At 38.9% G+C, this 26,918-nt stretch overlaps 1 protein-coding gene and 1 long non-coding RNA gene across 5 annotated transcripts in view; one reads left to right on the top strand and one right to left on the bottom strand.

The window, feature by feature from the left end:
- LOC113595399 (uncharacterized) overlaps positions 1 to 19,405 on the top strand; it is a 49,705-nt gene extending 30,300 nt beyond the window's left edge. Inside the window, exon 3 of the long non-coding RNA XR_003415899.2 lies at positions 19,106 to 19,405. This is a non-coding gene — a long non-coding RNA (uncharacterized LOC113595399). The remainder of the gene's footprint in view (positions 1 to 19,105) is intronic.
- Positions 1 to 26,918, bottom strand: part of GLYAT (glycine-N-acyltransferase) — a 60,400-nt gene that overhangs the window by 28,654 nt on the left and 4,828 nt on the right. For 2 of the 4 annotated variants that reach the window (XM_053203138.1, XM_053203139.1), the window contains exons 2-3: positions 20,631 to 20,720; positions 17,781 to 17,888 (exon numbers count right to left, since the gene is read on the bottom strand). In XM_053203138.1, coding sequence (XP_053059113.1) covers positions 17,781 to 17,888; positions 20,631 to 20,708 — 186 coding nt within the window. In that variant the 5' untranslated portion in view covers positions 20,709 to 20,720. Of the gene's footprint in view, positions 1 to 11,723; positions 12,224 to 13,817; positions 13,990 to 14,854; positions 14,982 to 17,780; positions 17,889 to 20,630; positions 20,721 to 26,918 lie in introns of those variants that run through there. The other 2 variants (XM_015085004.3, XM_053203140.1) reach the window with 2 other exon arrangements.

Here is a 26,918-nt window from a genome sequence, read left to right as displayed (position 1 = left end):
TTTTTTCTTCTTCAAGGAGTCCTCCTTAAATTTCTTGCAGAGCTCATTTAGTATCCACAAACTCCTTTCGTTTTTGTTTGGGAAACTCTTTATCTCTCCTTCTATTCTGAATGACAGCCTTGCTGGATCAAGTATTCTTGGCTTCATATTTTTCCCATTCAGCACATTGACTGTTTCTTCTCACTCCTTTCTGGCCTGACAAATTTCAGTGGACAGGTCTGCTGCTAACCTTATGTGTCTACATTTGTAGGTTAAGGACATTTTATCCCTAACTGCTTTCACAATTCTCTCTTTATCTTTGTATTTTGCAAGTTTCACTGTGATATGTTGTGGCATTGATCTGTTTTTGTTGATTTTGAGGGGAGTTTTCTGTGCCTTTTGGACTTGAATGCCTGTTTCCTTCCCCAGATTAGGCAAGTTCTCAGCTAATATTTATTCAAATGATCCTTCTGCCCCCTTTTCCTGTGCTTCTGGGATTCCTAGGATATGGATATTGTTTCACTTTTTGGAGTTGCTGAGTTCTGTAATGATCTAATAGTATTCTTTCCCTCTTCTTTTCAGCTTCAGCACCATTATTTTCCATAATTTTATCTTTTATGTCACCTATTCTCCCCTCTGCTTCTCCATCCTCATTGTGATTATATCCAGTCAGTTTTGCATCTCATTTATAGCATTTTTTATTTCAGCCTGACTAATTTTTGGTCCTTGATCTCTGTAGTGAGGGTTTCTCTGGGGCCTCCGTTTGTTGTTGTTGTTGTTGATTTGTTTTGTTTTGTTTTGTTTTGTTTTTGAAGCCCAGCCAGTAGTCTTATGACTGTTGCTCTAAATTCTTATTCAGGGGCACCTGGGTAGCTTTGTTGGTTAAGCACCTGACTCTTGATTTTGGCTCAGGTCATTATCTCACATGTCATGTGTTTGAGCTCCACATTGGGCCTCACGCTGATGGTGCAGAGCCTGCTTGGGATTCTGTCTCTCTCTCTTTCTGCGCCTCCCCTGCTCGCTCTATCCCTCTCTCTCAAAATAAATAAACATTTAAAAAAAATTAATTATTCTTCAGATATGTTGCTTATATCTGTTTTGAGCAAGTCCCTGGCTGTGATTTTTTTTAAGTTTATTTATTTGTTTTGAGAGACAGAGAGAGAGAGCATGCATGCAAGCAGGGGAGGGGCAGAGCAAGAGGGAGAGAGAGAATCTTAAGTAAGCTCTGCACCATCAGCACAGAACCCAACATGAGGCTCAACCCCAGGTGTATGCTGTGTGTACTCTGCTGTTGTGTTTTGGCTGCTTTTTCCCACTAGTCAGTCTTCTGCAGGGCTCCTCCTTGTTGCAGTGGGGAGTGTTTGGATCTTTAACTAGGTGTGCTTTGATTTGTTTGTTAAAATAAGCCTGGAAAAAAAAAGGAAAAAAAAAGCCTGATTTCCCCCCCACACACCAAAACAAGAAAGAGAAAAAGAAGAGGAACAAAGAAAACCAAGCAGACATCAAAAAACGATAAGCCTAAAAAAAAAAAACAAAAAAACAAAAAACCATAAGCCTGATTCCAAGGAAAAAAGGAAAAATGATAGAAAAAGAAAAAAAGAAGCCTGATTCTGAAAGAGAGAGAGAGAGAGAGGGAGGGAGAAGGAGGGAGAAGGAAATGAAAACACAAACAACAGACTATTAGCCTGATTTAAAAGGGAGAAAAAGAAGGGGGAAAAAAAAAGTAAACCTGGTCCTATTTTTACAAGAATTGTAGGTGACACTTTGAAGCACTCTATGATAATCAACTTGGTGTTTGCAGGGTGATGCCTATTTTGGTCTTCTAGAGGAGACGCCCACTGTGTTGACTCAGAGTCAGTCCTGCCCCCATAAATAGGCAGTTGCCAGGCACAGAGAGGTGGGGTTTGGTGCACACAGGTCCTACCTCCACTGGGGGCTACTGTGTTGCTTTCTGAAGTCCCATCGTGTTGGCATGGATGGGGGAAATGGTGCCCCTCCACTTTCTCAACCTCAGACAGAGGATCTCACACCCCCCACTGTTCTGGAAGCCCTCACAAAATAGTGAGGGCAGTCAGTGTGCCCTGCTCCACAGCTCTCTTGCCTTTTTGTCTTTGGCACCCAGGTGGGATTCCAAACTTGAAATCTTAAAGGACCCAGCATAGCATGGACCCTCCCACCTCCTCTGGAGGAGAGCCTTTCCGCTGTGTCTGATGTTCTTTGTCCTAGAAAAGCAACCCCACTCTTGGGCACTCTACACAATCTGTGGCCTAACACCATGATAAGCAGTAACCAGGTAACATGCCCTCTGTGTGTGCTTCTGTCCCCTGCCTATGAAAGGCCTTTGGTGGAGCTTGCAGGGTGTTTTGTCCTTGGGGAAGCAATACACCCTCTTCAAATGTACTCCAGGAAGGGGAATGTTCTTTCCCACTGCGACCCAAGAGATCCCTACGCCATGCTATGCACTCTGGGGCCAGTTCCCTTCTTCTCCCCAGAAGTGCATGCCACAGCTTCACTCCAAAGTTGCACACTTCCAAAACCTCAGATTTTGAACTCCACAAGTTTGCAAAATACCTGCGACACTCAGTACCTCCGGCTCCCTAGTCCTTGGTCTGGAGAGGCTTTCCTCTTGTGCAAACCTCCCACCATTCTCTCAACCCCTCTCTCTTCCTCTCCCTTTTGTGTCTCCAGGGAAAGCGTTCCCTCCCTTCTGCAGCACTGCTGTTTTTCCCTCCCCCAGATTCACTTCCATGCTCCTTTCACCTGCCATGTGTGAGATCCTTCCTCCCAAATGTGGAGATCCTTCTGTCAGCCCTCAGATTGATTTCCTGGGTATTCCAAGTGAACTGGCCTCAATATAGCTGTGTTTGAGGTATGAGGAAAGACCAGGGTTCCCCTACTTCTCTGCCATCTTAACTCCTCTCTTAACATGATCGTGAAACAAAGACCAAAGGGCTACTGGTCAAAGAATCAATTCACTTTGGTCCCTAAATTACATGGGGTCACAAGTGATGTTACCAAGATGGTGGGATGGGAAGCTCTTGACTTTCTGTGTTCCTAAGGACACATTCAGAGGGGGCAATTACCTCTGAGAAATCCAGAAACTGGCCACGCAATCTCTACACATTACGTGAATTAAAAAAGAGCCACACTGAAATGGGTAGGAAGGGCTGAGATACACTTGCAATAAACCCTACCCTCAGCACAGCCCCTTACAATCAGGAGGGAATCCCTAACTCTCAGTTTCTTCCTGAGAAGCGAAAGATTTGGACCACACATCTAGTGCCCCATTTTTAAAGCTGCCACCCAAGGGATAGACCCATGAATCACCTCGCTCTGAGAGCCATTGTGGCTTGGCATCCATGAATCTTACAGGGCCGCATCAAACAAAGAAGCAGTTTTTAAAATGGGTGCATGGGCATTTCTTGTAGCTATCTCTTCCAGGCTCAGCACAGAAGGAGCAGGCAAAATGCCCATCACCCAGTCTCCCTGGAAGGCTTTGACTGCATACTTTCCCAGCTGCTACCTGAGGTTCTGGCTTCTAATCAACCCATATATGGGAGCTCACTGGGATCTTCCCAGAAGCCTAAAAGAGCTAGTGGAGACATCCTTTGCCTTCTCTCCTCAGTTAACCCCACTAATAAAGCTAAGTGTCCAGCTTCTCCCTAAAAAGAGTTTGTCTACAAATCTAACACCTCGTCTTCTAAGGCTGCCAGGGAGGGACTGGCTTCTAAATCACCTAGCTCTGGGAGCTGGCAAGGCTCAGTATTAATGAATCCTTCCAGGAACACACAAAATAAAGAGGTGGCTCTACATTTTCAATAATATGGATGAAGGTAGAGTGTATTGTGATAAGTGAAATAAGTCAGAGAAAGACAAATACCATATGACTTCACTCATAGGTGGAATTTAAGAAACAAAACAGATGAACACAGGGGAAGGGGAAAAAAGAGAGAGGGAAGCTAATCATAAGAGACTTAACTATAGAGAACAAACTGAGGGTTGATGGAGGGAAGTGGGTGAGGGAGGGGCCAAATGGGTGATGTGTATTAAGGAGGACACTTGTGATGAGCACTGGGTGTTACATGTAAGTGATGAATCACTAAATTCTACACCTGAAACCAATGTTACCATTTATGTTAATTAACTAGAATTTAAGTAAAAACTTGAAATAAAAAAAAAAAGAGGTGGCTTGGGGCGCCTGGGTGGCTCAGTTAGTCAAGTGTCTGACTTCAACTCATGATCTTGTGGTTTGCAAGTCTGAGCCTGTGTCAGACTCTGTGCTGACCGCTCAGAGCTGGAGCCTGCTTCAGATTCTGTCTCTCTCTGTTTCTCTCTCTCTCTGCCCGCCCCCCAATGCTCTTTCTCTCTCTAAAATAAACCATTAAAAAAAGAGAGGTGGCTCTAAATGGGTACAAATGCATTCCCAGAGGCTATCCTCTCTGGCTAAGCACAGAATACATAGACAAAAACAACCGGCTCCCAGTTTATTCCTGATTGCATCATATCTAATATTTTGACTTGCCCAAGTGCTGTCTGGAGATTGGGCTTCAAATTAGCTTGCATTGGAAACTGAAGGAGCTGGCTAATAGTTCTCTGGGAGCCTAAACAGGCATGTGTGCAATTCCCATGCTGTTGGGATACCAACAGGTCTTGGACACCCTAGTCTCCTGGGAATCACTAAGAGCAAAGGCAGTGGTTTACAAAAACACAGAGGCTTGAGGAAAATAAATACTCAGGTCAAGCTTATTGACAAAGTTTATTTCCTATATGAGACCAGTCTGTTAAGACTGGGATAGGTGGCTGTTTTATCTAATCTATAAAAACCAATACAGAGAGTCAAGGAAAATAAACAGAAAAACATGTTCCAAACAAATAAGCAAACTCTCACACACACACACACACACACACAAACAAGATAAATCTCCAGAAACCAATCTTAATGAAACAGGGATAAGTAACTCTCTGAAAGAGAGTTCCAAATAACAGTCATAAAGATGCTTACCAAGGTCAGGAGAGCAATGCATGAACAAAGTGAACATTTCAACAAAGAGAAGATATTTTTATTTTTATAATGTTTATTTATTTTGAGACAGAGAGTGAGAGCGGGGTAGGGGCAGAAAGAGAGAGAGAATCCCAGGCAGGCTCCATGCTGTCTGCACAGAGCCTGACATGGGGCTCAATCCCACAACTCTGGGATCATGACCTGAGCCAAAACCAAGAGCTGAATGCTTAACTTACTGAGCCACCCAGGCACCTTGAGACAGAAGATTTTTTTTTTAATTTTTTAAAACTTTTTTTTAAATTTATTTTTGAGACAGAGAGAGACAGAGCATGAACAGGGGAGGGGCAGAGAGAGGGAGACACAGAATCGGAAGCAGGCTCCAGGCTCTGAGCTGTCAGCACAGAACCCGACGCGGGGCTCCAACTCACGGACCGCGAGATCGTGACCTGAGCTGAAGCCGGAGGCTTAACAGACTGAGCCACCCAGGCGCCCCGAGACAGAAAATATTTTAAAAGTAGCAAATAAATCATTGAGCTGAAGAACATAATAAACTGGAAAATTCAATAGAGGGGTTCAGCAGCAGACTAGATCAGATGAGGAAAAGGATCAGCAAACTCAAAGACAGGTCAATGAAAATCATCTAATCAGAGGAGCAAAAATAAAAAAAATAAAAGAGTGAAAATAGCTTCAGAAACTTATGGAACACAATACAGTGGACCAATATACCCATTATAGATGTCCCAGAAGGAAAAAGAGAGAAAATGGTGCAGAAATGTGTTCAAAAAAATAATGGCTAAAATCTTCCCAAAGCTGGGGAAAGAAACAGACACTGAAATCCAAGAAACCCAAAAGGGACCAAAAATATTAATCCAAAGAGGCCCACACCAAGACACATTATAATTTAATTGATAAAAACTAAAGACAAAGAATCTTAAAAGCAACAAAAGAAAAGTGATTTTGGGGGCACCCCTGTGGCTCAATTGGTTAAGTGTCCAACTTCAGCTCAGGTCACGATCTCACAGTTCATGAATTCAAGCTGACAGCACAGAGCCTGCTTTGGATTCTCTGTCTCCCTCCGTCTCTCTCTCTGCCCCTCTCTTGATCTCTCTCCCTCTCCCCCGCCTCAAAAAATCAATAAACACTTTTAAAAAGGTTTAAAAAAAGGAATTTTTTTTACATACAAAGAAACCCTCATAAGACTATAAGCAGTTTCAGCAGAAAGCTTGCATACTTGAAGGGAGTGGAATGATACATTCAAAGTGCCAAAAGAAAAAACAGCTGACAGCCAAGAATTCTTTACCCATGAAAGTTTCCTTCAGAATTGAACGGAGATAGGTCTTACCAGACAGACGAAAGCTGAAGAGTTCGTCGTCACTAGAGCAGCCTTACAAGAAATGTTAAAAGGAATTTCTTCAAGTTGAAAGATATTCCATACAAATGTAAACCAAAAGAAAGTAGGAGTAGCTACACTTAATCAGGCAAAATAGACTTTACGTAAAAAAAACTGTAGTAAGAAAGAAAAAAGGTCATTCATAATGATAAAAGGGTCAGTGTATTCAAATAATGTAACAATTGTAAATGTCTATGTACCAAATGATGGAGCACTTAAATATATAAAGCAGATATTGACAGATCTGAAGGGAGAGATAGAAAACAGTACAGTAATAGTAGGGAACTTCAGTACTCCACTTTCAACAATGGATAGATCATCCAGGCAGACAATCAGTAAGGAAACACTGGATTGGGGCTACATAGTAGACCAAATGGACCTAACAGATACATACACACATTCCATCATACAGCAGATGAGTACACATTTTTCTTAAGTGCACATGGAACATTCTTCAGGACAGATTATATGTTAGGCCACAAGACAAGTCTTAACAAATTTAAAACAATTGGAATCATACCAAGCACCTTTTCTCACCACAATGTCATACAACTAGAAATCAATAACAAAGATGAAAACTGGAAAATACACAAATATGTGAAAATTAAACAATATGTTCCTGAAGAAAAATGACTCGAAAAATTGTTTAAAGAAATTAAAAATTTTTTTCAGACAAATGTAAAAGGAAATACCATATACCGAAACTTACGTGATACAGCAAAAGTATTTCAAAGAGAAAAGTTTATGATGACAAATGGTTAAGTTAAGAAAAAAGATCTCAAATATACAATCTAATCTCACACCTCAAAAAAATGGAAAAAGAAGAAATAAGTACAAGGTTAGTAGAAAGAAGAAAATGATCAGAGCATAAATAAGTAAAATAGAGACTAGAAAACTAATAGAAAGATAAGTGAAACTAAGAAGTTTTTTTTGGAAGATAAACAAAATTCATTAACTTTTAGCTAGACCAACTAAGGCAAAAGAGAGAACACTTAAATAAATAAGGCCAGACAAGAAAGAGGAGACATTACAAATGACACAAAATGAAAAAGATAATAAGAAACCACTATGAACAATCATCCACCAACAAATTGGATAACCTAAAAGAGACTGATAAATTCCTAGAAACATACAACCTATCAAAACTAAATTATAAAGAAGTATAAGATCTGATCAAACCAATTACTAGTAAAGAAGTTGAATAATCAAGAACTCCCAATAAATAAAAGCTCAGGACCAGAAGACTTCACTGGTGAATTCTACCAAACATTTAAAGAATTAATGCAAATCTTTCTCAAACCCTTCCAAAAAATTGAAGAGGAGGGAATACTTCCAAACCCATTTTATGTGGCCAGAATTACCCTGATACCAAAGCTAGACAAGAATCCAAGAAAAGAAAGCTAAAGACCAATAGCTCTGAAAACAAAGATGGAAAACTCCTCAACAAAATAGCAAGCCACATTCAACAACACATTAGAAGGATGATAAAACATGAGCAATGGGGTTTTATCCCTGGATATTAGCCCACAGCTAACATCATACTCAATGGTGAAGAACTCAAAACTTTTCCTTTAAGATTAGAAAAAAGACAGGGATGCCTACTCTTGCCACTTATCTTCAACATAGCAGGTAAAGGAGACAAAAGGCACAGGTTAGAAAGGAATAAGTAAAATTGTCTATACTGGTGACATTATTTTATGTATAGAAAACATTAAAGATTCTACCAAAAAACTGTTAGAACCAAGAAATCAGTAGAGTGGCAGGATACCAAGTCAGTATACAAAACTGAGTTGCATTTCCATACATTAACAATGAATTATAAGAAAGAGAAATTAAGAAAATTCCATTTACAGGGGTTCCTAGGTGGCTCAGTCAGTTAAGTGTCCGACTTTCGCTCAGGTCATGATCTCACAGTTCCTGAGTTCGAGCCCCATGTCGGGCTCTGTGCTGACAGCTCACAGCCTGGAGTCTGCTTCGGATTCTGTGTTTCCCTCTCTCTCTGCCCTCCCTGGCTTGCATTCTCCCTCTCTCTATCAAAAATAAATAAACTTTAAAAAATAAATCCCATTTACAATAGCAAAAAAAAAAAAAAAAGAATTAAATGCTTAGAAGAGTTTTAATTAAAAAGGTCAAAGATCTGTACACTGAAAACTATTAAAAGATTAATGAAAGAAATTTAAGAAGCAAATAAATGGAAAGTGATTCTGTGTTCATGGACTGGAAAAATTGTTATTATACAGATGTCCTCCATTCTACCAAAAGCAATCTTTATCAATACAATCTTTATCAAAATTCCAATAGAAATAGAAAAAAAACAATCCTAAAATGTGTATGGAACCACAAAAGCCAAATAGCCAAAAAAGATGCTGAGAAAGAAGAACAAAGCAGAAGATATTGCACTTTCTGACTTCTAACTATGTTATAAAACTATAATAACAAAGCAGTATAGTATTGGCATAAAAACAGACACATAGATTAGGGGAACAGAATAGAGAGCCCAGAAATAAACTCATGTAGGTATGGTCAGGTAATTGTTAACAAAATTGTCAAGAATATATAATAGAGAAAGGACAGTCTCTTCAATATACAATGTTGAGAAAACTGGATATCCACATGCAAAAAAAAAGAAGAAAGAAAGAAAGAAAGAAAGAAAGAAAGAAAGAAAGAGAGAGAGAGAGAGAGAGAGAGAGAGAGAGAGAGAGAGAAAGAAAGAAAGAAAGAAAGAAAGAAAGAAAGAAAGAAAAAGGAAGGAAGGAAGGAAGGAAGGAAGGAAGGAAGGAAGGAAGGAAGGAAGGAAGGAAGGAAGGAAGAAAGAAAGAAATTGGACCACTATTTTACACTATATACAAAAAATCAACTCAAAATGAATTAAAGACCTACACATAAGATCTGAAACCATAAAACTAGAAGACATAGGGGGAAAAAACTCCTTCACATTGGTATTGGCAGCAGTTTTTTGGATTTGACACCAAAAACACAATAAAAACAAATATGAATAAGTGGGATTATATCAAGCTAAAAAGTTTCTGCACAGCAAAGGAAACCATAAACAAAATAAAAGGCATGGTATGAAATGGGAGAAAATATTTGCAAACTATATATCTAGTAAGAGGTTAATATCCAAAATAAATAATGAACTTATACAACTCAAGGGCAAAACAAAACAAAACCCCATATAACCCAACGAAAAAATGAGCAGAGGACTGGAAAAGACATTTTTCCAAAGAAGATACACAGATGGCCAACATGTACGTGAAAAGATGCTCCTCACTAATCATCAGGATAGGCAAATCAAAACCACAGCGAGATATTACCTCACACCTGTCAGGTTTCTGTTATCCAGAAATAACAGAGACTGGCAAGGATTTGCAGAAAATGGAACTCTTGTGTACTGTTGGTGGGAATGTGAAGTATTACAGCCTCTATGGAAAACAGAGGGGAGGTTCTTCAAAAAATTAAAAATAGACCTTCATATTATTCAGAAATCCTACTTCTGGGTATTATATAGAAAGGAAATGAAATCACTATCTAGGAGAGATTTCTACATTCCCATGTTCACTGCAGCATTGTTCACAATAGTAAAGTCATGCAAACAAGCTAAGTGTCCATTTAGTTGAATGAATAAAGAAGATGTGATACACACACACACACACACACACACACAGAGGAATATTGTTAAACTATAAAATAAGAAGGATGTCCTGCCATTTGTGACAACATGGATGATTCTGAAGGACATTATGCTAGTGAAATGAGACAGATAAAGACAAATACTGCATGGTATTACTTATGTGTGGAATCTAAAAACAAAAACAAAAACAGGATTTTTGAAACTTTTAGAAATCATATAAACAGTAGAATGATGGTTGCCAGGGGCTGGGATGTGGAGGAACTATGGAGAGGCTCATAAAAGGGTTCAAATTTTCAATTTTAAGATGAATTGTTCTAAGGATGTAATGTATAGGATGGTGACTATTGTTGAAAATTCTTTAATGTGTCATTGAAATTTGCTAAAAGATTAGATATTATGTGTTCTCTCTCTCTCTCTCTCTCTCACACACACACACACACACACACACACACACACACACGGTAAATATATAAAGTAATGGAAGTATTAATCAACTTGGTTGTGTGTTGTAGACTCTGGGTCTGGAGTTCTCTCTTGTCCAGCAAGAGAGCAGGATGCAGGAAATGAAAACGCAAGAGAGGCTAATGTCCAGGAGGAGACAAGAGCCCTGAATAAGGGTCCTTGCTACATTTTAATTAAGATCAGAAGGCTTACAAGCGTGATGGATGTGCACAAAGAGACAATGAAACTGTGAATTAACTTATGGGCGTGGGGAAGAGGGGGTTTTGAAGATATGCAGTGTTAGGAGTTTGGGTCAATATAAAACAAAATCCTGGTGCTGGGCGGATGGTTGTTTACAGCAGACATGAAGCCCCACCTGTGTTTACCTAAACTGGCCTAGGGGACAAGAAAGAGCATGCCACCTCAGGGTCAACAAGGCATCTTTCTTTTGCTACTTAGCTCCACTCTAGGCAACTTTGCCCGCTGTGGTCTATAGCCCCATTTACCTGTTTACTTCATTTGGTCCTTCCTTCCCTTGGAAGCAACTTTCTGCTATTGTCCCAAACCTTTGTCCTATACTGGGGCCTTTGCCCTGTTTACCTAATCTTATTTACCTAATCTTTGATGTTTTCATCCAGAGGTTTCCTGTTCCTATATCTTTGTCCTATACTGGGGGTCTTTACCCCATTTACCTAATCTTGTTTACCCAAACTTGGGTGTGTTCATCCTATGGCTTTCTAATTCTTTATGCCTTATTAACCCATCGGTGCAAGCTCAGGGAATTCCTAAGCTTATTTCCCATAGTTGTGGGAATCCTTCCACAATGTGTGTGTGTGTGTGTGTGTGTGTGTGTGTGTGTGTGTGTGTGTATCACCATGTTTCATACTTTAAAGAGATTACAATTTTATTTGTCAATTATACCTCAGTGAAGCTGGCTGGGGGTGGGGGACAGAGAGAGGGAGGGTAAAGCAAAAAAGAGGAAAATTAGACTACACTTAAGGTAATACCACATCTTGGCAAAAGGGGCAAGATATGCTCATTAGCAATTATCCACTTGTAAGATAGGAGAAGCATTAGGGCAGCATGCAAATGAATAAAGAGTGTCACTGGTACCCAGAAGTGCAGGAAACTAAACAAAAGCAGGGTCCACTATAGGAGGGTCTGGCCATGGCAGGTCTGCTGGACCCAAAGGGGAGTCCATGAGTGGTTTGAGAGCAAGGACTGTGGTGGTTCTGTTGACCATTCACACTGTTTCCCAGAGCCTAGACAACACACACTACTTTAAAGCTAGTTACAATTTATTATTTCTCTCCATCCACCCATACACTCCTCCTGCCACATCAGCCCATCCAACACTGTCTTGTGTTCAGGACTGCGTCACAGAGGCTCACAGTGCCACTGGTTCCAGTCACAGGGCATGATGATATGGCGCAGACGGTGACTCATTTTCTGTGTGATTTTGTTGGTTATGAGTGTATGGTAATATGTAGGGTAGTCAAGTTTGTCCATAGTGCGGATGTGAGCATCCATGACATAGGTGGAGAGACCCTGGGCCCGGTACTCAGGCACAGTACCCCCCATCCGTATCTCTCCTGTCTGATCCATCAGGCTCCAGGATACAGGGGTCCCCTCAGGCCCCAGAAGGCAGAAGGTGGGGAAGGTCCGGATACAGCGCTCGATGAATCTCTGGCTCCTCTCATTCCCACCAAAACGCCAGAATTTATCCACCAAGGCAGTGTGGGTAACATCCAGGGAGGAGAGTTTAAACATCTCTTGGTTACTATTGAGAACAAGGGAAAAGAACACAGATAAAGGTATAGATTCTGCAACCAGATTGCCTGAAATAATAATCTTTTTTATAACATGAGACATTAACATAAGTGGGGGATTAATAGCACCTCTGTCAAATAATATAAGAGCTATTGCATGATAAGTACCTAGGACCTGTGCCACGCAACAAATAAGAATTACACAAAAATTAAGCATTAATTAACGCTGTGTCACTAAGCATTAGTCACTGTTGTGATTCTCCACTTAAGATGAGAGAATTGATAACATCCCTGTTCTACACATAAGAATAGGTAAGCAGAAAATAAACAAGTGCCCCCAAAGCATATGCTAGCAAGCTGCAAAGCCAGAGCTTAGAATCTTGGGATCTTGGAATGTTGGTGTCACAGAATCCATAGCCACTGTGGGAAAGCTGAAGTCCAGAGAGAGGCAATGCTGTGAAGTGAAGGCAAGCCGCATGTTACAGAACACTGAAGTCTGAAGGCTGCTGCAGTGGGGTGAAAGGGCTTTGGGAGGTGTCCTGGAAAGATCCCACAAGGTGGAATGAGATCTACCAGTGAGCTCCAGTTATGCCCTTAACCATCCACAGTACCTGAACAAGCTATTTCATTAACTGAACCTATCTTCTGTCAGGAAAATGGGGATCATGTCTTCTACCTTGTTTATCTCATGGGATAGACAAGAGAATCAAATGAGATTGTAGATTTAGAGGTGTCTTTCAGGTGTTAGGTGCAATACAGTATGAATACAGCTTTTCCAGACATATTAACACACACAGGGCCACAGGATTGGACATCTGCAGATCAAATCCCTATATCAGTTTTAATTCTATTCAGGCATCAGTGGAAGGAAATATATAATATGTTTAAGTTCTCCATATTGGAAAACTTTTGCTCTGAGAAGCAAATTCATTGAATGCATATTTACGAAGCAGTGTTTTCTGTTCTGTTCTGGCTACTGAAAACTTACTGGTGAACAACATAAATAGTGTCCCTCCATAAATAGTGGAGTTTGAAATGTTGCAGGGGAGGATCAAATAGCAAACAGGTCAATAAAACACAAAGAAGCTGATTTTGGATAATGGTAAGTGCACCGAGGAAAATAAAACTTGGGTTTTGTGATGAAGAATTACGGGAAAGGGTAGTTTTAGGTTGTTCTGCAGAGAACTCTCTAAGGAAATGAGTTTTGAGAGAGTGAATGGCAAGAAAGAAGCAGATATGTAAAGATGAGAGGAAAGGACATTTTAAGCAAATGCAATGGTCCAAAGGCATGGGTGAGTGTATGAGAACAAGTCTCAGAAAGAAGGCCAGAGCTGCTGGTGGGAGTGAGCAAGAGAAACAAGGTGAAATCCAAGAGGTGGTGGATTACAGGTTTTACAGGACCCTGAAGGTCCATAATGGGTGTGTGAACCGAAAAACACTGATGGCTTTTAAGTGGATGAATTGACATAGTCCTTGTCACATACCAAAAGGATCACCCTGGAAATGGATTGTAGGGAGGCAAGAGTGAACATAGGGAGAGAAGTTGGGAGGCCACTTCCATACAGAAAGATGAGAGTAATGCAGAGCATCTTTTTTCAAACTCACATGGCCTTGGGTCTGCCAGATTTAGGAGGTAAGTTCTTTGCCTCCAGCAGGGAAGGGATCAGTTTACTTGCTGTCTCAGACAGCATATACATAATGGCTTGATCTTGCTTGACCTTGACCAATTTAGCAGCTGCAATATTTTGTATCACCTCATTCAGGCTGGACTGTGAACCTAGAAAGGCGTAAGGTAAGGTGAGAAGTAATTCCCCCTGTAGACACTGAAGAAGCTTTCTGGTGGAAGTATGCAGAGTTTAAAGTCGGACAGTGTTGCTTCTGGTGTTGCCATTAACCATGTGACCATAGCCAAGTCACTCCTTGAGCAACTTCCTCTTATGTAAGACAGATAGTAGTAGAGATCCTGACTTTATCATTGTGAAATCAATGGGACAATGGTATTTAAAAGCAGTAGCCAACCTTGAGTGTGCACATACTTCATGCCAAGGTATTGGTCTAATACCACATTTAATTCTTCCATTGACCCTATGTTTTGGGTATTTCTGTTATACTATCCTCACTTTCTACATGTAAGGAAACTGAGTAACAGATAAGTTACATCACTTGCTCAAATTACAAAGCAAGTAACAGGCAGAGCAAGAATGCCATTCTAGAGAATCTGACTCTGTAAGGCACACTCATAACCATGGTAGTTATCCGTATGATCTGAAGGTCCTCTGTGGCACAAGGAACTGTCATTCTTCTTCTAGTAATGGATGGCCAGATGGGGAGTTCTACTCTCACACCTAATCATGGTAAGGGATCCTGAATATGTCAGCAAAATATATTATGAATGCTCAGCTAACAATAAATTCCATTGCTCACAGTTCCTTGTATCAACTCCATAGTTTGCAGTGTTTGAATTCTACTCCACTAAAGAGGTGGTAGCAGCTGATGCAAGGAATAAACATCAAGCTGAGTGTCTGGGGTTTGGAAGAGAAAGTAAAGGCTGTAAGGGAATGTGCTCAGGATGAAAAGTGACCCTGCAGATGTAAACATGAACAGTCACAGAAGCCAGCATACCTCCTAGATCCCTTACTTACTTTGGATCTGCAAATGTTGCTTCCAATTGATGACATCTGATGCACCAAGGAATTCTTGGCAGTTTGTGGGATTCTTATAATAGATTTGGTAGGTGTTGGTGTAGTGATCGAAATCATCTGTCATTTCCTGTTTGGTTAGGTAATGTGGAATAAATCAAATTGATCTATACCCAGTGATTGGAACACTTGGCTTTAGTTCATTATACTGTGCTATTTTATAAACTTATGGGGGTGCCTGAGTGGCTCAGTCAGTTAAGCATCTGACTTTGGCTCAGGTCATGATCTCATGGTTCGTGAGTTCAAGCCCCACCTCAGGCTCTGTGCCGACAACTCAGAGCCTGGAGCCTGCTTCAGACTCTGTGTCTCCTTTTCTCTCTGCCCTTCCTGCACTTGTGCTCTGTCTCTCTGTCTCTCAAAAATAAATAAGTGCAAAAAAAATTATAAACTTATAAATAGTGATGTTTTTCTTGATATAGTCACTATTCCTGAATCATTTATATCATGTAAACAAGTCAAGGATTTAATCAATTACTCAACCTATGATTAAGAAAAATATACTGAACTAGATATTTATATGTTGCTTTACAATTTCAAATCAATCAAATGTGCACTGTTTAGAAAGCATTCTTCTATAATTCTGTAATCCTCAGGAGAAAGAAAGTATTATTGTCAAAGCCAAGGTTCTGTTGCAAGAGTAAATCTTACTCTCTTTAAAGGAGTCTCAAAAAAATAAATAAATAAAAGAATCTCAGAAAAATTGGATTATAAATGTAACAATGTTGAAATTGACACAAGTAACCTTGTATTACAATTTTCACTTATATATGATATAGCTACACAAAATAAAGACACATGGTGTCTTTATTTTTTCATTAAAATGTTTTAAATTCAAAGTATAATTAATATACAACATTACATTAGTTTCAGGTATGCAATATATTGATTCAACAATTCTATACATTTCCCAGTGCTCATCATGATAAGTGTACTCTTAATCCCCTTCACCTCTTTCACCTATCCTCTCCCCCACCTCCCTCTGGATACCATTTGCTGTCCTCTGTATTTTTTTTTTCAACGTTTATTTATTTTTGGGACAGAGAGAGACAGAGCATGAACGGGGGAGGGGCAGAGAGAGAGGGAGACACAGAATCGGAAACAGGCTCCAGGCTCCGAGCCATCAGCCCAGAGCCTGATGCGGGGCTCGAACTCACAGACCGCGAGATCGTGACCTGGCCGAAGTCAGACGCTTAACCGACTGCGCCACCAGGCGCCCCTGCTGTCCTCTGTATTTAAGAGTCTGCTTTTTGTTTGTCCCTTTTTTCTTTGTTTGTTCATTTGTTTTGTTTCTTAAATAACAAATGTTATAAATGTTGTCATTTACAACAAATGTTGTAAATGACAAGATTTCATTCTTTTTGATGGCTGAATAGTATTCCATTACATATATATACCACATCTTTATCCATTCATCTCATTGATGGACACTTGAGTTGCTTCCATATCTTGGTTATTGTAAATAATCCCACAATAAACATAGGGATGCATATATCTTTTCAAATTTATGTTTTCATTTTCTTTGGGTAAATACCCAATAGTAGAATTATTGGATCATATGCTAATTTTATTTTTAATTTTTTGAAGAACCTCCATACTGTTTTCCATAGAGACTGCACTAATATACATTCCCACCAACAGTGTATGAAGGTTCCTTTTGCTCCACATCCTCTCCAACACTTGCTTCTTGTGCCTTTTATTTTAACCATTCTGACAAGTATAAAGTGACATCTCATTTTGGTTCTAATTTGCATTTCCCTGATGATTAGTAATATTGAGCATATTTCCATGTGTCGATTGGCCATCTATATGTCTTCTTTGAATAAATGTCTATTCAGATCCTCTGCTAATTTTTTAATTGAGTTATTTGTTTTTTTAGTGTTGAGTTGTAGAAGTTCTTCATATATTTTGGATGTTAACCTCTTATTGGACACATGATGTCTTTAAAATGTAAACCACATGCACTATTATTTAAAAAAATAATTTACATTCCTCAAAAAAATGAAATTTGAACACAAAATTTGTTCAAAGAGATCCTCTGAAATTTAACAAATGAAAGATTAGGTTATTTGAAGATGAAGGAAGGGATCAGAAAACAACCACCCAACAAGGGGGTAGAATAAGGTAGAAGGTGTTGCACAGAAATGCACTAATAATTTCATTTATTATTTCAATAATTAATGTAAATGTCTTCATTTTTGTATTCTGTTTAGTTCAGTATTTTTAAACAGCACTATACATTTAAATTTTATTTGAAAAAATTTATGTTAAAATGACACTATATGGTTGCATATTTTGCATGCATAAATTTTTACTTTATATTTTCCAATATGCTTATAACAGATTTGTATTTGAAATGTATTAACCACTTAGTGTGAGTGATAAGTTGGCACTGAAAATGTATTCCCAAATATAGGCATTGCAATTTGTTGTTTACATTTCCTTAAAACTCTTCATATTTACCTTTACATATTTTTAGGTGTCATTTTTCTGCTTAGAATGCCCCTCTAGTCTTGTCAGCCTGTCAAACACCTATTGATCTTCAAAATCCAGTTTTGGTGAAATGTCTACTAGGAAATTGCTCTGATCCTCTCCTTGTACACCCTGACTTCGGTGATTTAATCATCTCTTGGATAGTGCTGCTGTGTGTATCTTGTATGTTGTATGTTTTTGTACAATTTTCACCCCATGTTGTAATTTATTTGCTTATCTGTATTTTCCTCCAAGCCGTGAGTTTCTTGAGAACAAGGACTTTTTCACTATTATGCAATTCATTTCTATATCCCCTGTGTCTACCACATTGCCAGGTGCATGGTAGGCAAGTAGCAAATATGAACACAAAAGCATATTCATTCCACATCTGGCACCTTACCTGCTCCTGAGGGCGGATAACCACTGTTGTAAAATCAGGCCATTTGTCCACCATGGCCTTTAACTTGAACGGGTTTCCCTGGTTCATGTGGAAGACAGTTGTATAAACCTGTAGCAACCCAAAAAACTCAGAGGGTCAGCTTATTAAGAAGGGCTGGTGAAGTGCCTTGTTTGATCAGGACAAGGATTATTTCTGCAAAATCAGGGTGATAATTTATAAGGCATATGGTTGAAACCACCTTCAGATTCCACTTCATTACTCCAAATAGAAATAGGGTTAGGAGTCAAACCATGAGAATATTATGAATATAGTTAAATATCCAGGTAAATAAATTGATTAATTAAAAATCAGGGGTGTCTGGTTGGCTCAAGTCAGTTGAACATCTGACTCTTGATTTGGGCTTAATCATGATCCCAGGGTTGTGAGATCAATACCAGCAGCAGGCTCCATGCTCAGATTAATTTTCTCTCTCTCTCTCTCTCTCTCTCTCTCTCTCTCTCTCCCTCTCTCTGCCCCTCTCCCCGACTCACACTCTCCTAAAATTAAAAAAAAAATCATCCACTATCACATTGTAGAACTTAGTGTTATAGCTTTCCATTTTATTTCATTTATTTACAAATACACATAAAATTTTTAATGTTAATTTTTGAGAGCAAGAGAGACAGAGTGCAAACAGGAGAGGAGTAGAGAGAGACAGAGACACAGAATTTGAAGCAGGCTCTAGGCTCCGAGCTGTCAGCACAGAGCCTGCTGTGGGGCTCAAACCCACAGACGGCAAGATCATGACCTGAGCCAAGTTGGATGCTCAACTGACTGAGCCACCCAGGAGTCCCATACACATACAATTTTTAAGCAATGAAATTACCTAATATATATTAGTTTAACATGTACCCCCACACACACACTATACTATGGGTATATTTCCATATCAATAAACACAAATCTACATAACCATTTTTAATGACTGCATAATATCCATCATATGAAAGAACTCCAATTCAATTTTCGTATCTCCTATTGCTGGTCATTTCAGCTTTTTTGAATTTTTTAGTTTAACAGTTTATTCTTCAAGGAATTTTTTGTATAAATCTTTGCAAATATGTCTATTATTAGAAATATTAGAAGGGTGATTTCTGGGTCAAAGGTCAATTGCTGTTTAAAGACTTTTTTGTTCTTACACATATCTCCAAATTGCTTTCCAGAAAGGGTGAGTTCTGACCTATTTAATAAGTAAAGACAGAACAGTGCTAAGAACCTGAGTTTTGCTGACCAAAGTCTGTGAATATCACATATTCAGCAATCTGTTTTTTAATCTTTTCCACAAGCATTTATTCGAACACCAGTGCTATCAAGAAGGACATTGTAGAGTCTGAGAAAGAGAAATCCTCCAAACTGGAAGGGTCCCTGTGGTTGTGAGGGAAGGAAATACAGCAATGCATACCAGTGTGGACCTTGGGAGCTAAGTGCAGTTGGAAACATGATGCTTCAGTAGATTGTATGGAAAGATGCTAAAGACCAAGGACCAATGAAATGATAAGTTCCATGACAAAGGACCACACCTCACCCTGTACTTTCCTACTCCTGGCATATTTAATACCATATTAAACTTAATATGAGAGGACATACATGGTATTATTTCAATTCTTTCAAAGGTCTTAAAAATATGACCTATCTTTGTACATGTTCCATGTGCACTTGAAAAGAATGTGTATTCTTCTATTGTTGAGGGATGTACTCTGTAAATATCAATTAAATTGGTTCATAGTACTTTCCAGATCTTGTATATAGGTTATAGACTTTCTGCCTATTCTATAAATTACTCATAGAATCTTTAATGTCAAAATCTTTTTTTTTTGTTTTTTTTTTTTTTTTTTTTTAACGTTTATTCATTTTCGAAACAGAGAGAGACAGAGCATGAATGGGGGAAGGTCAGAGAGAGGGAGACACAGAATCTGAAACAGGCTCCAGGCTCTGAGCTGTCAGCACAGAACCCCATGCGGGGCTCGAACTCACAGACGGCAAGATCATGACCTGAACCAAAGTCGGACGCCCAACCGACTGAGCCACCCAGACGCCCCTAATGTCGAAATCTTTAATTACACCTATGGGTTTACCTATTTATTCTTTCAGTTCTATCAGTTTTTGTCCCGTGTTCTTTGAACCTCTGTTGTTAGGTATATACATTTCAGCATTTTTCATGTCTTCTTGGTGAATTGATACCTTTATCATAGTGCAATGGCGCCTTTATCCCCAGTAATATTCTAGTCCCCTTGCAACATGTTATTGCCCCCCCTAAAAAAAGACCCTACCTCTTTATGTACACGATCACTGATATATTTCTAAAATGAAATTTCTGTCTCATCCCAAATTAAACGTAATCATTTGGGGTTTGACAAAATAGAATTTGGCCTCTTAATTTCAAAGGAGAATCATACTGGTTAACTTTTTCAGGCACTTGATTATTTAGAAAGAATAAATCAAACATTAATGTGTTCAGCCAATTGTGAAATTCTGGGAAATCTTCCAATGTTATATAATGGCACATGGAATGGGACAAAGGGATGTTTTTGGTTTATCACACAGCAAAGATCATAGTGAATTTAAATCACAGGATTGCCACTCACTAGTGGCGTGACCTTGGTCAGGTCCTACAGCTGAGCTTGCATTTCCTCTTTGGTTACATGGATATGAAAGACTTGCCTTGCAGTGAAGTGATGTAAACTAAATGAGATGCAAGATGAGTGAGTGCCTGGCACAGAGTAGGTGCTCAAAGAATACTGATTCTCCCTCCTACCTCTTTCATAGGTCATTGCTAGTCCTTTTTTTTCTCCCCATGTGTTTTACTCTCACCTTTAAGGACTCAGGGAGGCTCTTCCTCAAGGATTTCTTTAGCATCTGTAGCACTTGGGGGCCTTGTAAGTGGTGCATCTTGGCCTTACCCTAAAGAGAGGATGAGGAAATATCAAGGAATGAGAAGTGATAGCAGACATACAAAGACACAAAACAGACACAAAAGGCTGTTCTAGCTAATGGCCAGGCCTTCATTCCTGCTGTTTTATTAGCGTCCCATTCACTGAATTCTTCATTGACTCCTAGGAAGAATAAGACTGACAGAAAGCACAGATCCTTCTTTCTGAAATTATTTTTCAATATTTTCTAAACTTTAAAAAATCTTTATGATATAGTTTTTTAGTTTTTTTACATTTATTTATTTTTGGTAGACAGAGACAGTGCAAGTGGGGGAAGGGCAGAGACAGAAGGAGACACAGAATCTGAAGCAGGCTCCAGGCTCCGATTTGTCAGCACAGAGCCCAACGCAGGGCTCGAACTCACAAACCACGAGATCATGACCTGAGCCAAAGTCAGACGTTTAACCGACTGAGCCACCCAGGCATCCCTCTTTATGATGTCTTTATTTTAATTTTCATATCACCCAGAATACCAATAGTTAAGGATGCACTAAGATTACCATATATATTATCTAAACATGCATGAGCATCTTTGAGATTAAGTTTCCATCCATGACACACCTGAGGTTGCCATTTAGAAGCTGTATGATGTTAGGCAAGTTACTTGTCCGTGTCTTCATTTTCTCATCTATAAAACGGCAGTGACCATAGTGCCTGTCCCATAAAGTGGTTGTGACAATTATATAAATCAGAGCTACTTAGACCAGTGTGTTTGAACAAATGCTTTTATTTCTCTTGAGTAAACATGTGGAAGTGCACTTGCATGGTCATATAGTAAGCGTGTGTTTAACTTTATCAAATGCTTCCAAAATCTTTCCAAAGTGGCTGAACTATTTTATATTCCCTTAACAGTGTATGAGTTCCAATTTCTCTTCATTCCCTCCAGCACTTCTCCAGATGATTTTCTTATGCAGCCACATTTAGAAATCATTGCTATAATAGGTAACAGTTTTATAGGGTAAGTTCTCAACAATATCCTTCAGGGGTCAGAGAGAGGAAGATGATGGCAGAGTAGGAGGACTCTAGGCTTCTTTCATCCCACAAACACAACTAAATAAGTATTCAATCATCCTAAATACCCCAGAAATCTACCCGAAGACTAGCAAAACAAACTCCACAACTAGGGGAGAGAAGAGGCCACATCAAGGAAGGTAGGAAGTGCAGAGACATGGTTTGGGGGAAAAATGAATAGTGGGTGCAGCAGAAGAGAGGGAGCCTTGGTCATGGACAAAGGCAAGAGAGGGAGGAACACACAAGGGAATGTACAAGGAGAACATTTCCCCAAAGCCATTGGCTTGCAAAATGAGAGGGGCTGATTTTTGTGAATTCTTGCAACCAGCAGCACTTAAAACTTGGAGTTTTAAAGATCAGCAGGCTTGGCAGACACCATTTCCGCCCCCCATGCATAAACACAGACCTACCTGCAGAAAGCAGCTCAGCACAGACAGTAGCTGCCTAACCTGCCTAACACCAAGCTCCTCCCTCCTATGCTCTCACTGGTCTGCCTTTCTCAGTCAAGCTTGCCTCATCCCAGGGTGACAGTTCTCTCCCACAAAAGACCAGCACAAACCCCCTCCCACACCACGTCTCCCAACCAGAGAGTCCTGCAGGGTCTCAGTTTTGGTAGAGTTGGTGTGGGGTCTCATTTCACAAGTGGACTAGAGCACACCTAGTTAAAACTTACCACATTTCAGCAAGAGATCAAACACTGCTCACTGCAGGCAAGGAGAGCACCTGCAGATGACTGGTCATAAGAATAAAGCAGCCACAACACGACAGCAGAGCACACTCAGCACACACCAGAGTCATACCCTGAACTGCCAGGCCCTGGGCACTACATGATCTCTTCTTCATAAGGCCATTACTTTCAGAATCAGGAGAAATTGCTGGTTTTTCTAACACACAGAAGAACTCATAGAGACTTAGACAAAATGCCAAGATGGAGGAATTTATTCCAAATGAAAGAATAAGATATGGCTACAGCCAGGGATCTCAGTGAAGCAGATATAATTAATATGGTGATGGAGAATTTAAGGCAACAATTGTAAAGATACTCACTGGGCTTGAGAAAGCAATAGAAGACATCAGGGAGACTCTTCCCTCAGAGGTAAAAGAGTAAAAAGAATCAATTAGAGGTGAAGAATGCAATAAATGAGATTGGAAGCAGGCTTAATGCAATGAACAGCAGGCTGGAAGAAGCAGAGGAATGAATTTGTGATATAGAAGACAAAATAATAAAAAATAATGAAACTGAACAACAGAGAGAAAGAAGAATTATGGAACATGAGAGTAGACTTAGGGAATTCAACAACTCCATCAAATGTAATAACATTGGTATTATAGGAGTCAAAGAAGAAGGAGAAGAGGAGGAGGAAGAGGAGGATGAAGAAGAGAGACTAAACAACATGCTACTAAACAAAGAATGGGATTGGGAAATCAAAGAAGAAATTTAAAAATACATGGAAATAATATAAATGAAACACGATGGTCCAACACCATTGGGATGCAGCAAAAGCAATCCTAAGAGGAAAGTATATACAGGCTTACTGCAGGAAGCAACAAAAATGTTAAATAAACAACCTGACATTACAACTAGGGAGCTAGAAAAAAAACAAACGAAGCCTAATTCAGAAGAAAGAGGGAAATAATATAGATTAGAGCATAAATAAATGATACAGAAACTAAAAAAAAATAGAACATATAAATGAAATGGAGCAGGTTCTTTTTAAACATCAATAAAATTGATAGACCTCTAGCCAGACTTATCAAAAAGAGAAGAGAAAGGATCCAAATAATATAAAACCACAAATGGGAGAGAAGAAATAACCAAAAGCACAGAAATACAAAAAAATCATAAGAGAATATTATGAAAAATGATATGCCAACAAATTTGACAACCTGGAAGAAATTGATAAATTTATACAAGCATATAAATTACCAAAACTGAAACAGAAGGAAACAGAAAACTTGAACAAACTAATAAGAAATTGAATCAGTAAACAATCCAATCTGTAAACTCCCAACACAAAAAGTCCAGGGCCAGATGGCTTCACAGGTAAATTCTACTATTTATTTATTTATTTATTTATTTATTTATTATTTATTATTTATTTATTTATTTATTTATTTATTTATTTATTTATTTAGCTAGCATGAGTGGTGCAGAGGGAGAGGGAGAGAGAGAATCCCAAGCAGGCTCCACACCCAGTGGGGAGCCCCATGGAGGGCTTGATCTCAGAATCATGACATCAAGACATGAACCAAAATCAAGAGTAAGATGCTTAACCGACTGAGCCACCCAGGTGACCCTACCAAATATTTATTTAAAAATATTTGTTAATGTTTGTTTATTTTGGAAGAAAGACAGAATGTGAGTGAGGGAGGGGCAGAGAGAGAGGGAGACAGAATCTGAAGCAGGCTCCAGGCTTTGAGCTGTCAGCATAGAGCCTGATGTGGGGCTCAAACTCACGAACCATGGGCTCATTACCTGAGCTGAAGTCGGATACTCAACTGACTGAGCCACCCAGGCGCCCCTTAAAGAAGAGTTAATATCTATTTTTCTCAAACTATTCCAAAAAAAAAGAAAAGGAAGAGAGACTTCCAAATTCATTCTATGAGGCCGGCATTACTATGATACCAAAACCAGATAAAGACTGCAGTAAATAAGAGAACTACAGGCCAATATCTCAGATAAACATGGAAGCAGAAATTCTCAATAAAATACTAGCACACCAAATCCACAACACATTTTTAAAAAATCATTCACCATGATCAAGTGGCATTTATTCCTGGGCTGCAGGGGTGGTTCAACATTCACAAATCAATCAACATGATACAGCACATTAATAAAAGAAAGGATAAGAACCATATCATCCTCTCCATGGATGCAGAAAGAACATTTGACAAAGTACAGCATCCATTCATGATAAAAACTCTCAATAAAGTAGGTTTAGAGGGAGCATTACCTTAACATAATAAAGGCCATACATGGAAAACCCACAGCTAATGTCATCATCAGTGGGGAAAATCTGAGAGCATTACTCTACAGTCAGGAACAAGACAGAGATGTCCACTCTCACCATTGTTATTTAACATAGTACTGGAAGTCCTAGCTACAGAAATCAAATGACAAAAAGAAATTAAAGGCATCCAAATCAGCAAGAAAGAAGTAAAATTTTGTTCATCTTTGCAGATGACATGATACTCTATGTAGAAAATCCAAAAGATTCCACCAAAAAAACTGCTGGAACTAATACATGAAGTTAGTAAAGTTGCAGGATACAAAATCAATGTACGGAAGTCTGTTGCACTTCTGTACACGAATAATTAAGCAGTAGAAAGAGAAATTAAGGAATCAATCCCATTTACAATTGCACCAAAAACAGTAAGATATCTAGGAATAAACATAACCAAAGAGGTGAAAGACCTGTACTCTGAAAACAATAAAACACTAATGAAAGAAATTGAAGATCACACAAAGAAATGGAAAAACATTCCAGACTCATGGATAGGAAGAACAAATATTGTTAAAATGTTTATAGTACCCAAGGTAATCTGCATACTTAATGCAGTCTCTACCAAAATACCACCAGCATTTTTCACAGATCTAGAACAAACAATTCTAAAATTTGTACAGAACTACAAAAGACCCTGAATAGCCAACGTAAAGCTGGAGGCATCACAATTCTGGACTTCAGGTTATATTACAAAGCTGTAGTGATGATGAAAGTATGGTCCTGAAATAAAAATAGACACATAGATCAATAACCAGAATAGAAAACACAGAAACAAATCCACAACTGTATAGTCAGTTCATCTTCAACAAAGCAGGAAAGAATATCCAATGGGAAAAAGACAGTCTCTTCAACAAATGTGTGTTGGGAAAACTGGACAGCAACATGCAGAAGAATGAAACTGGACCACTTTCTTACACTACACACAAAAATAAATTCAAAGTGAATGAAAGACTTAAAAAGACCTTTTGAACCCATAAAAACCCTAGAGGAGAATACAGGCAGTAACATCTTTGATATCAGCCATGGCAATTTCTTTCTAGATAGGTCTCCTTAGCCAAGGGAAACAAAAGCAAAAATAAACTATTGGGATTTCACCAACATAAAAAGCTTTTGCATGGTGAAGGAAACAATCAACAAAACTAAAAGACAGTTTATGGAATAGAAAAAGATATTTCATACTTATTTTTGAGAGAGAAATAGAGAGACAGAGCATGAGTGGGGGAGGGGCAGATACAGGGAGACGAATCAGAAGCAGGCTCCAGGCTCTGAGCTGTTGGAGCTCGACACAAGACTCGAACCCACGTGCTGTGAGGTTGTGACCTGAGCTGAAGTTGGACACTTAACTAACTGAGCCACCCAAGCACCCTGGGAGAAGATAGTTGCAAATTACATATCTGATAAAGGGTTAATATTCAAAATATATAAAGAACTTATAAAACTCAAAATCCAGACAATGAAAAATCCTATTAAAAAAATGGGCAGAAGATATGAATAGACATTCTTCCAAAGAAGACATACAGATGGCCAACAGATACATGAAAAGATGCTCAACTATCACTAATTATCAGGGAAATGAAAATCAAAACTATAATGAGATTTCACCTCACAACTGTCAGAATAACTAAACTAAACAACACAAGAAACAACAGGTTCTGGTGAGGCTGTGGACAAAGGGGAACCCTCTTGCACTGTTGGTAGGAATGCAAACTGGTGCAGCCACTCTGGAAAGCAGTATGGAGGTTACTCAAAAAGTTAAAAATAGAACTACCCTATAATCCATTAATTGCACTACTAGATATTTACCAAAGAAAACAAAAATAATAATTCTAAGTGATATATGTATCCCGATGTTTATAACAACATTGTCTACAATAGCCAAATTATGGAAACAGCCCAAATGTCCATTGACTGTTGAATGGATAAAGGAGAAGTGGTGTGTGTGTGTGTGTGTGTGTGTGTGTGTGTGTGTGTATATATATATATATATATATATATATATATATATATATATATATAATGGAACATTAATCAGCCATAAAAAAGAATGAAATCTTGTCATTTGCAACAATGTAGATGGAACTAGAGAGTATTATGCTAAGTGAAATAAGTCAATCAAAGAAACACAAATGCCATATGATTTCACTCGTGAAATT

The sequence above is a fragment of the Acinonyx jubatus genome, chromosome D1 (assembly GCF_027475565.1).
Source record: "Acinonyx jubatus isolate Ajub_Pintada_27869175 chromosome D1, VMU_Ajub_asm_v1.0, whole genome shotgun sequence".
NCBI classification, from domain to species: domain Eukaryota; kingdom Metazoa; phylum Chordata; class Mammalia; order Carnivora; family Felidae; genus Acinonyx; species Acinonyx jubatus.
The sequence above is the reverse complement of the archived record's forward strand: the minus strand, read 5'-3'. Positions and strand labels throughout refer to the sequence as shown.